This window comes from Galeopterus variegatus, unplaced genomic scaffold, assembly GCF_000696425.1.
Source record: "Galeopterus variegatus unplaced genomic scaffold, G_variegatus-3.0.2 Scaffold3413, whole genome shotgun sequence".
NCBI classification, from domain to species: Eukaryota; Metazoa; Chordata; class Mammalia; order Dermoptera; family Cynocephalidae; genus Galeopterus; species Galeopterus variegatus.
The window spans coordinates 122,393-134,863 of NW_007729524.1; the positions used below are offsets into that span (position 1 = coordinate 122,393).

Here is a 12,471-nt window from a genome sequence, read left to right on the forward strand (position 1 = left end):
TTCTTTATTCTAAAATGTTCCAGAGTTCTGTGATCAACAGAAAGCATTTAATGAAACAACTTTTTGAAGAATTATTTTTAAATCACCTTATAAATACAAACCTCCCATCATTCAAGTATAACATTTTTTGCGTCAGAAGGCTCATCAGTTAAAATAATGTTGCAAAAATCAATGTCTTGTTCCTAACAAAATAGCCTACCCCTTACTAACTGCCTACTACACATTCCATATGATCTCTATGAACTTGTTTTAAATATTCCAGCACCCAAGTAAGATACTAAAATGTTAACCTCTTTTTACAGATGGGAAAACTGAGGCTCATAAGGGTGAAGTGACATGGCCACAGTCATGTGGCTGGTAAACTATAGTTCAGCCTTTAAACACAGGATCTCTGACCCTAACGTCTATGTTGCTTCAACAATTACATGTTTGCAGATCCAATATTGAATTCTGGAAAGAACTCCAAGTGAGGAAGACTAAAGTCAAACTTATTTTTCACAGTCTCACCATCAAGTTCAAGCCAGAAAGCAGCCCAGGGGCTCTGTGCTCTTTCACAATCCTGATATGTTCCTACAGTTCTCATTCCTGACCTAAACTATGAGGCAGTCAGTAAACAAACACCAATTCAGGACTGCTAAGTCATACACCTTTAAATATTTAGCAAAAGCAGATTTCAAAAGACACTTAAAAATGTATTGCAAAATGTACAGCATTTATTCACATACAGACAAAAAGGCACAAATTCTACTAAATAGTTCAACAAAAAAATACAGCTGTCCTCAACTAGTTTTATAAATACTTTCAAAAAGGGGGTAGAAATAAATACAGGATTGGGCCATGTAATATAAAATAGTCATCTCTACATATAGTTTGTTTAATTTCTGATTTTTAACTCTTCATGCACCTTTTTTTTTTCAATTTTAGCTGAATGGACACCAAGCTAGGCACATAGTGAAAAATCCTCTGTACAAGGTTACAAATGTAATGACAAGTTTGTCCATTTCAAAATAATTAAGATTTGTACACAACACATAAAACCCTTCATTTAGATCTTATGTTTATAACCTAACAAATGACATTCCAGGCAACTTTACAAAAGTTTAACTAGCCTACATTTTGACATAATACATTGATCATAATTAAAGATATTTCTTGGTCAGGATGCACGAGGAAAGATGAAGCTACAAAAAAAAAAAAAAAAAAAAAAAAAAAAAAAAAAAAAAAAAAAAAAAAAAAAAAAAAAAAAAAAAAAAAAAAAAAAAAAAAAAAAAAAAAAAAAAAAAAAAAAAAAAAAAAAAAAAAAAAAAAAAAAAAAAAAAAAAAAAAAAAAAAAAAAAGCAAATGGTTCCATACTAATAGAACCCAAATGGGTAGGTTGGGCTGGTTCCTGCTATGGCCACCTCATACAGAGTTCCCAGCATGACATGAATCTAACAAAGCTATCATTATACTGTCAGAGAAACCGTGCTCTATACCATTTGCATTTCAAAGCAGGAATAAAAAGTGTGGGCTTTTTATTTTTGTGTGTTTTGTTTTTGTGTGGGTTTTTGTTTGTTTGTTTTTTTGGTTCAGCATAACTTGGAACGTTTGAAAGCTTTTCAACCTAAATGTGGGGAAAAAACAGGTAAGGCATTATTTTTGCACAAAACTAGCATTCCTAATAGTGCAAATAAATCTGATACCTCTTAAAATGGTGAGAGGTCATACACTTACTAGATTAATTTAGATTTTCTTTCTATGGCTTGACAATTTTTCCCTCTATAAATACTACTCTCACCCAGAGCTGTTGCTGTAGTCAAAAGATAACTAGATAGAGTCCAACCTTCTCCTGTATCCAGCAAAAGGTTTTTGCTCATATGCAAAAAAATCTCATTTTTAAATTATGCTACGAGTGACTGTATACCTTGGAATCATAAGAACTTTCTAATATATGTAGCAACAAGCTAATCTGGACAGCAGTCTTTCAAAATGAGCCCCATAGCTCAAAAATAGTCAATCTAAAAACCTGGGTCATTCCTTCCCCTCCCCTGAATTAGCTACTAAAATGTACTCGAAAAGTTAAGACATGGTTTGAAATGTCATACATACAATGGGGATGTATGTATCAGATCTAGTATTTGATCATCTGGTAAAACTTGCATAGCAAGATGGAATTCAATAAGCCTTTTTTGTTGTTGACAATCATGTGGAAGACTTGAAAGTTAACTATTGAACTCAAAGCATTATTCACTAAGTATATCAGAATGTCCCTGCCACATGGAAACAGATGTATAAATGAATCAGGAATTTGAATACCAATATAACAAACTAAGGGGTAATTTAGGGGAAGCCGGGCTTGTTCCAAATGCCCACAATTCTAAATCTCATTGCTATTTAAACTTTCCTTCTCTTAAGTTTGATTCACAACTACATTGAATTCCAAAGAAAATTAACAAGACCTTAACACTATCCACTGTCTTAATACATATGCACTACAGTGAGTGCAAAAACAGAACATTGTACTCAAATTTAATGCTAAATTTATTATTGCTGATAGCTTACTAGTTATTGCCATTTGCAATTAGAAAGTCCAAGTTACGAATTAGAGTTCAGAACTCTGACTCCAGAGAACCTATTGAAGGGTACACTTCAGTCTCTTTTCAGTATAATGTTGGTCAATGGTAAGAGCTCATCGCAACTTATTGCCTTTCTACTGTTTTTAAAATATAACCTATTTTGCTTTTTTTTTTTTCCTTTTTTTCTTTTTTTTTCTTTTTTTTTTTTTTTTTCTTTTTTTTTTTTTTTTTCTTTTTTTTTTTTTTTTTCTTTTTTTTTTTTTTTTTCTTTTTTTTTTTTTTTTTCTTTTTTTTTTTTTTTTTCTTTTTTTTTTTTTTTTTCTTTTTTTTTTTTTTTTTCTTTTTTTTTTTTTTTTCTCTTTTCCATTTTCTTAAGGAATCCGTTCATGTTGGAAGCCCGGATTCCCCGACATACGCACTAGTGGTTGGCTCTGGGAAGTATGAGTCACCAGAGTCTAGAAGTTCATCGCTTGAACTTGAATAGCCATTGTTTTGTTGGAAACCAGATGGCTAGGTATTGCCAATGGCCAGGGAAATCCCAAGCTGGCCCAGGAGCCAGTGGTTAGGGAAGAGGAAGGTCTAGAGTACTGATAAAAATTGGACCTCAATTGCCCTTTCTTACAGATAGAACTATCCTAACAGCTTCACTCGTCACCAATCTTATATCCGCAACCCACTCACAAGCTTCAGGCAGCAGGACCTTACACATTCACTACAAATCTCCAAGCTGCAGCAGCTCGACCCTGGCCCTTCAGCTCTTCCAGTAATGACCTTTTTAAAAAGTTTTCTCTTCCCTGACTGCTATATTTACACATGAATTCCCTAGTGTTACTGAAGCTTCAGAGCTGCTGCCTGTGTACTACAATGCAACAAAAACAGCCTTGTGGGCCAAAATATAAATATGACTTCAAGATCTACCACAGTCCTAGAAAATAAGCTTTATGGGGTATAAATGGTACATGAGGGTTTCTCAAGAACCATTACCTGATGCCGTATATTCAGGTAACCAAGTTTGTGCTTTGGGAAGAATGTAGAGGGCAATAAAAATTAATGAGGCTTATTTAAGCCTTGCCCTCCTTAAAACTTATTTATTTCATTCTCATTTTAGTGTTTAGTTCAGTTCTAGTGTTAGCAGTGTCTTATGGTTACAATCTACTCTTCTGTTTCCTCAACAAGCTGCAAATCACACAAACTTCTCACAACAATGATCTATAAATGACAAAAAAAAATTTCGATCTGAATTGCAAGTAAAATTGTTTGTGTAGCTCAGGAGTATGGGTTTCTGCTCATCTCCGCATCAGAGCTCTCCCCCAGCACACCCAGCGACAAGTGTGCAGGGCTTCCCATGCCACCTCTGTTTCATCAGGAGGCCAAGATGCTTCTCCTGATGATGTCTGTCCTCCTGCTGATAGTGCTGCTGGCATGTATGCATTTCTTTTCTGATGCCTCACTCTCTGAGTCACTCATTTCTACATCAGGGACATACCCGTCATTCTCATTGTCGGATTTTAATTTGCTTTTTGCCCTTTCCTTGGCTGGAACTCGACCTAAACCCAAATATGGGTAGTCTGAGTGCTGGTGGCAGGCCCCCTCATGGGCCTCTCCCTGCTGCTGCCGTTCCCCCTTCTTTGGAATCCGGAATCCTCCCCAGTTTTTCACAGGGCTGGCAGGTGTTGTAGGCACTTTGACTGCAGTTTGATTATAGTTTACTTTGATTAGGGAGCCATTGCACTTGGGCACCGTCTCCTTCCTTGTGCCAGGCGCTGACTGCCCCACTCCAGGGGAGGTGGCAGTTCTAGTGTTGTCCAGATGCCTCTGGGACACATCTGTGGACCTGAGAGGCTTGTGACTCTGTTTAGAAGGTTTGTCCTTTAAGTCTCCTTTAATGAGATCACAATGAAAACGATTGTCTCTTCTTTTCCCATGGTCTGGCATCACCACACCATTTTTCTGTTGTGCTGATATGAAACGTGCTTCTGCAAAGGTCTTTTCAAAACTCAAAAAGCTCTCTGGGACCACTATCCCCTCCCTTCTACCACATAGGTCTGGCTGCTTTAGCAAGGTTTTGCCTTCGCTCCCAGTGCTATTCTGCAATGGATCTCGCTTAGGGGGCTTTTTCAGTGAATGAACCAAGGAAGTACCCATTTGTTTCCTGAAGAATGCAGAATGCCACTTCAAGTCCTCTATCTTGGGAGCATCAGGGCCCACAGAAGGACTGTTAAACAAAAGCAAGTTTTCCAGTGAGGAGGAGGAGCAGGAAGAAGAAGGCACACCTATAAACATAAAACCACAAATAAAAATTACAGCAGAAGCAAATTCAAAAGAATAAAATTTGAGACCTTAGTGTGACCCGATTTATGCAAACTTCCCACCCAACAGTCCAAAATACAACCACCCGCTTTGTAAAAATTTGGTATTTATAGTAAAGATAGGACTTGCCTTAAGAATCCATTCTGTCTGCATTTTCAATATACTACTTTTTCTAAATAATTTTTCATGAAACAGTATCTTTTCAAGGAACACACTTTCCTTCAAAAAAATTAATTGATCTGATTTTCAAAGGGGAATCTGCGCAGAATCAGTCAGCTGACCAGTGGCTGCCTCTGCTCCCTCTACTTGGTTACAGAACAGCAACTGTCCCATGTGCCTCAATCAAATCCGGTCATCTCCCTCCCCAACTAGACTGGGAGCACCAAAAGGGCAGTGGCTGGGGCTCTCAGTTACTTTCTCCAAAGTGTCTATACCTCACAGGGTTATTATGAGGATAAATACATGTAAATATGTGAAATAAATAGTGTTTAAAATAGTTCCTGATACACAGAAAGTGTTCAAAAAATGTTATATGCAAAATCCATAATATGTTATATCCAAAATCTATAATATGCAAAATCCATTTGTGGGATTCAATGGAATCGTCATCCAACTTGATAATAAGTTAAATTGGTGTTTTTCAAACTTTCTTGATGCAAATCACAGTAAGAACTAAACTTCACAGCATAACCTAATAAATGCTCCCATTTCATGAAATAATATTAACCCTCATCACCTGATATTCATTCTGACATTTTCTATCCTATTTCACTTTTTTTTAATGCTGACTGTAACCCACTGAATTCATCTCAACCCACTAATGAATTGTAACCCCAAGTTTGAAAAACTGGGTGAATTCGTAAACACACTGGAGTTCATTGGAAGGACCATGTTTCTGCAAGACCCTCAAAAGCATCTATCTACAGAGAACAGTTCTCAGTTTTTCTGTCTCCTATAAGATATGACCGACCAGGAAAACAAGGTTCAGGCCCAGAGGACAAGGACAGAACCCATACGAGAACCTGCCACTCATCAGACATGGACACTGCAAGCAAACAGAACAGAGCAAGCAACCCTGAACACAGAACTGCTGTGACCACAGGAGAGGGTTTTTATAAGCTGCTGGTTTGGAAATACCTGCTTTGTCAAGAATCATTCATTAGAGTCAGCCTTCACCCCACACTTAACATATTTCTTTTACTAAATCACCTATCATAGGAAAACAAAAAGGTAAGGAGGGAATGCCATTTTCTGAACTCTGGTTCCTATCTGCTTGATGTGGAAGGACTGTGACTCGCATAAGCACTATTTCCACTGAGGACACTTTCATTCAGCAGATTGACCTGACCTACTCTCAGAATCACACAACAGAGGTTAAAACATAGGCCCTGAATGACACGTGTAAGTCATCTGCTCTGCTTCACATGGAATCATCTATCTTACAAGGCAGGATTGAATTCAGGCATGAATAGGAAGTCTAGAACTGGAAAAGGAAAGAAAAAAGGCATCCTAAAGGACTTCAACTGCTTTCCCCATAGTATCCCACAGGAAGATGTCACTTTCAACTGATCATACCTAGTATGGTTCTCATCTCAGAATGAAGGGAGGATTTGTTCTTTTCGGGAATAGCAGTAGGACTTCTGAATGCAGATCTACATTACAGCTTGGTAACACAAAACACTTCCTAACCTTGTTAAGAATCCCATTCGCTCAACCAAATGAAAAACCTCAGCAATGAAGTACAAAAGGCTGCCTGCAATATCAATGAAAAATGACTCAAGTGAAATCAGAAGAAAATGCTCTTTACAGCTTATTTTTATAAGTATTACTCATTACATAGCAAAAGTTACAGAAAGCCCTCCAATGGCACAATTCCACAGGCACAGCTTGCATGAATGATCCCAGGCAACATCAGCTCAGCATCTGCTGGCTGGAAGTTGGGTGATCTGCACCAGACAGCCTTCCATGTGGGTTGTTTACATAGGACACAAAGGCATGCAATAAAATAGATTCCTTTTAGTAGTATTCAAGTTGGAATGATGAAGACATGAAATTCACTTTAAAGTAAGGAATCTGAATCAAACTGGCTTTACCTGACACCTCACTTTGAAAAATTTATTTCAAAAGTTTTACTACTAAGCTCCCAAGCTCCAGGTAATGATATACACTTCATACATCTGGAAAATATTTAATTTGGGGAAGAAAATATCTAGTATAATATCAATACGTTAATGCCATTAAAATTAAATACACCTCAAGAATATCATTAAAAACTCCCTAAGCCGGGCCGGCCCGGTGGCGCACTGCTACAGTGCGCCGCTTGGGAGCGCGGCGGCGCTCCCGCTGAGGGTTCGGATCCCACATACAGACCGGTTCCCGTTCACTGGCTGAGCGAGGGGCAGGCGCAGCACCAAGGGTTGCGATCCCGTTGCCGGTCCTGGTCCAGTACGGGCGCGACACTGAGGGTTGCGGTCCGTTGCCGGACACGAAAAAAGACAAAAAAAAAAAAAAAACTCCCTAAGCCTTTCTCTATTTGTTCAGCTGATCCAGTTACCTCTGGTCACATATAACTGGTTAATTATAGATAAATCAGAATTTGGATTTCAACATAACAGGCTATAACAACTTCTTTGTTGTTTCTATGTGTTGTAATAATCTAGATACAGAGACAAAAGGGCAAAAAAATAAAAGAATGAATCAACTATGACTCTCTGTCCAATGCAAGCACCAAGAATGTTGCTGCTATAACCTTACAGGGCAGTTCAAGGCAGGAGAGAGATGCTCACCATTTCCCACAGGAGTCCAGCCTAAGACCTACCTGTGCACCATGAGTCCATGGTTCTGTCTGATACACTCTCAGCGGATCTCCCTCTCTGAAACCCTTCTACTACCTAGGTTCTGGAGTTTATGACCAGAGAATGCTAGTGCTGAAAGGAACTTTAGGTCATGATTCTAGACCAAACCTCTTTTATAGATGAACGGAATCCCAGAGATGCCAAACAACTTGTCCGACTTTGCACTCAATCTTCAAGTAACTGACGTGTTCTCCAAAGTGGAGGAAGTATATGTGCTAGTTTTCTTTTTGCCTAACCCAGAGCAATGTAAAAATAGAAGGCACTAAGTAAATACTTGGTGTTCAATTTCAAAAATACTCAAAATCCCACCTACACCAAGAAAAGTCCACTGTGAATGTCATATAAAAATGGACATGTGTCTTAATTACTTTCTTAATTAAGATATATTTGCCATGTTACAAATAGACCCAAAGGCTAGATAATCTATAAATCTGTTTAGGTGTCCCCATGACACATTTAGGAAGTGCTTTGTAATACGTAAGTTGCTGGTTCATTTGAAAACTTCCAAGAGGTAGTATGAGATATCATCCTCATTCTACATGTGAGGAGAGGCTCAGAATCAATACTTGCTTGCGTTCAGCCATAAGTAAAGGATATAAGTAAGATTCAACCCATATTTTTAAGGCCACATTCATAGCTCTTTCCCCTATACCACGATGCCTCAAATGCCTGAAGATATTCTTTAAATATGGAAGACTGTGCTTCTTAAGTTCTTATATAGGATAAATAAAAGAAAATTAAAGAAATGATTATTTTTTCCTTAACAATGTTAAGGCTTACAAACCACTGCCCTATATTTTGACCTACCAGTGCTTAATGCATACCTGAAACTCTTTCTTGCTCCAAGAGCTTAGTGTAAAGATTGAATATCTGTTCCTGGACTTTGCACACAGATCGTTTAATCTTTTCCCTGCGGGTCACCATGTAAGTGAGGTTCCGAACCTAGAATGTAGAGAATAAAGATTCTAAGTAAGCAATACATTGTAACAGTACTTTGGTGCTTTTTTATTTCCTTTACCTGAGAGAAACTGGTCCTACTAGGGGCCTTGACAAACATTTGAGATCAAAATGTACTTTAAACATTTTATCCAATCTCTAATTTCCTTTTGGGAAGATAACAAGGATCCTGCATATAACCCTCAATGTGGGTAGCAGCAACACAGAAGAGGTTAGACTGTGGGAGGAATACCTACAGAACTCAAAGAAAAGCCCTGGCTTCTCCACCACACCCAGCCCATCCTAGCAAAGAGAAGGCCACTGGTGTCCAAGTCAAGACTTGCTAACTCTTGCCAAAGGACTTTGCTTACCATCCACCAATATCTTCTTTCCATTAATACTATTGTCAACATCTTTAGAGCAGTTCAGAAGCCACCTCTGCTGTACTTTATCAAGCATCTTGAGGGTCAAAGCCATCACAGAAAAACCCCCTGCATGGGGCCCACTAGAAGACCAAATGATCACCAAGAATCCAACTAAATTTCTCTGTCAACTGGACACTGAACTCTGAAGTGCCTGGAGCTCACAAGCAGCTCATGTATTCCTCTGAGGTGTGTGAATGCCTCAGGAACTTCCTTCCCACTTTGCCAATGATTTGCTAAGTCGACATCACCAGTCCAGCTCTCTGTATTACCACTTGAAAAACTGATATTGCCCTCATCCTGGTTCATTTGTAACTGAAAAGACCCAAGTGCTGAGACTGCTTTGGACCGCAAGTACACGCTCACTAACCAATACTCAGTAACCAAAACTTAAGATTGATTCCTCATTTTTAAAACCACCTATCACAGCTCAATACAGAAACAAAATTTAGGGCCGGCCCGGTGGCGCACTAGAGAGTGCGCCGAACCCTCAGTGTTGCCCCCGTACCGGACCGGGGACCAGCAACGGGATCGCAAGCCTCGGTGTTGCTCCCGCGCCTCGCTCAACCAGTGAGCGGGAACCGGTCTATACGTGGGATCCGAACCCTCGGACGGGAGCGCCGCCGCGCCTCCCAAGCGGCGCACTATCCAGTGCGCCACCGGGCCGGCCCAGAAACAAAATTTAAAGAATAATTCACTAAACACCCTTAATCCTTCAGTCCTAAAATCTAATACTGGTAAACCTGACTCGATTACATGGGCCCGAAAACACAAAATGTCAAACGCAACTCACCAGACATACAATTAAGCCTTTCCTCAGGAAGATGTGGACAAGACCTAAATATCTCAGTGGCAGGAGTGACAAGTGACCATGTATCCCCCTCAGCTCCCATTGCCAATGGCATGCCTATCTTCCCCTAAAAATCACACCTTCCTTATGAGTAATACCTTCCCCTGTAACCTTACTTTAAATGAAAAAGGTTCAAAGGTCAATATCCTTTTCTTTCAGTAAGTACAGAAACAAGCCATACACAGGGATTTTGCAATCTGGCTTAAGTACACCTCCCCTAAGGTCTTCAGTCCTTTCTGAACCCTAACAATTCCAGTTGTGGTGAAGGCAGTCTCATTTGCAAGAGGACAAGAGGCATGAAGACAAAAAAGGGGTCAATGAGCTTTTACAACTGCATCGTGGTATAATCTGTCCTAAAGCAGGAAAACGCCTAATCGGGCTTCTCTCAACCCTAACCAATTCACTATCAGGATCTTCTGTCTTTTTTCTACATCAATCCCTTACGTTACTAACACTGCTTGTAAAAAATATATACTTTATAATTAAAAAATTGAGAAGAAAATCACTCCCCGTCTCAGAGTAAATATTACGTTGGTGTCATTCAGCCTAAGGTAGTTCCTTCTGACAGCCGTACACCCCCAAGCCAAGAAGTAGGTGTCTCATAGAAATCCTGACCAAGGTGGGGATGCAGGTGGCTAACATACTATTCTCTTTGATAAATACTGTTCCATCCAGGAGAGATTAAGAGTGAAAGTTCAAAAATAAGGGGCCAGACTTAGACTCATCTCACAAAGCCAAAACTTTTGAAAAACACACACCAGTTTTTAAAAGACAAAAAGGAAAAAAAAAAAAAGAAAATCTGCTGTGAACTGATATTGTGTGAATTAGGCAGAACACTGACGTCCTTGAGAAAACAAGTTTGCGGTAAATGAAATTTTTGATTTGTTATTATTGTCACCATACCTGGTTGAACCCTCGGCCTGATACACTTGTTCATAATTACAAAGAACTGCAACTCTCTGGGGCACAGCAGAGATTTCAGTTTTTCAAAGCCTCCATCATCACAGGCCTCATGGCAAATTTTCCTCATGGGAAATACGTTTTTATTATAATAAGCCTGTTTTAAACTAACACTAAATTATCTAACATCTTTAGTCTTTTTAATAAAGAATATGTAAGGAATGCCACACACACACACAAATCCTGATTTATTCCCTGTTTCTCACACATCATTGGCATTGTTCTACTTAAAAGGAACAGTGAAGACTCCAAAAAAAATGTTTAGATTTAATTTTAAGTGCGTGTTAATCTGAGTAACTTTAAGTACAGAAAAGAGTTAGTACACCACAACCATTTTCTACACTTTTATTTTGTGGTGATTGTGAGACAAACACAGTCCAAACATTAGACTTCTCATCCTCCCCTTCCAAGGACTATCTGACTCCACAGTTCATGCACCCCAGTTACAGCAGTTGTTGGGTTAGGATAATGGCTTCTCACCAGGATTCCAGTTTATCCTTCTCAATCTCTTTCTTATCTCTTAACAAAAATGCCACACATACATGTGGTTGAGAGGCGAGGTCTTCTTTACACTCACCACCAGGGGGCGTGTAGGAGCACAAAAGCCTCAAAGCCTGCTGGGCTCTTGCCTCCCCTCAGCCTGAATCTGCCGCCTTTCCCAGACTCCTAATCTGGTCTGGGAAGGATCATCACAGTCATGAACTAACAGGCACTCTAATGAGTACTTAAAAATACTTTCACTTGTATGCCATCTCTAACAGAGACATGCAGGTCTCTGTGAGATGTGAATCTTTTGGTTCAGTACTACGGTCTATCCCTGTTCTTTGCCTACACTCTTCATTTCATATCATCTGTGAATCAGATTCTCTCCCAGGCAGGTGAATCACTCCCCACTTATAAGTGAGGTGCAAGCTTGGGGGAGATGTGTTAACTGTTTCAGGCCACTTGGGTGCCTTTCAGTCAGGCTGCTTCAGGCCAGAAAACCTCAGTCCCATCCCTTTCACACTAATGAATTTAATCGGTAGCCAGAAGTCAGGGGAGTTGATGCAGAAGATGCATCCCCAATTAGCAAGCTTCAGTCAGAAACTACCTACAGGGACAGGAGATCCAGGGGGAAGACAGCCCACTCCTAATTATTCCTGTAGAGGAAGGGAGGTCCAGACTGAGACTCCAAAGGTAATGGAGAATCGGGGAGGCACAAAGCTGAAGGAAGTGCTGGCAGCTGAGGCTCAGGCAGCCCACAGCCACCACTCTCAGCAGCCCAGTGGTGTGATAAACAACTGAGGGCTCCTCAGACACATCTGATGCCCCTGTGCGCCAGGAGTCCCAACCCACACCCACACAGACATGCCACAGAGTCACAGATGGACACACACACACACAATATATATACACAGCCTCCGTGATGACTTAGCACCTCACTGCCAGGAGTATCTTCTGTAACAGACATGCATGTGTATGTCAGTTCATGCACACACACCAGCACCCACAGCCTGCTCTACTCCGTGACAGTACTGGGAATGCCCCTGTGAACTGGCCAAGAAACGAGGGTGGGCCAGTAAGAGGCAGTGCTTAGCTCTACT

At 39.9% G+C, this 12,471-nt stretch overlaps 1 protein-coding gene across 2 annotated transcripts in view; it reads right to left on the minus strand.

Annotated features, from left to right (window-relative positions):
- Positions 1-2,921: 2,921 nt before the first annotated feature.
- JADE1 (jade family PHD finger 1) overlaps positions 2,922-12,471 on the minus strand; it is a 58,146-nt gene continuing 48,596 nt past the window's right edge. Inside the window, exons 10-11 of one of the 2 annotated variants that reach the window (XM_008584969.1) lie at positions 8,545-8,662; positions 2,922-4,828 (exon numbers count right to left, since the gene is read on the minus strand). In XM_008584969.1, the coding sequence (XP_008583191.1) occupies positions 3,918-4,828; positions 8,545-8,662 (1,029 nt within the window). In that variant the 3' untranslated portion in view covers positions 2,922-3,917. The remainder of the gene's footprint in view (positions 4,829-8,544; positions 8,663-12,471) is intronic. The other variant, XM_008584970.1, reaches the window with a different exon arrangement.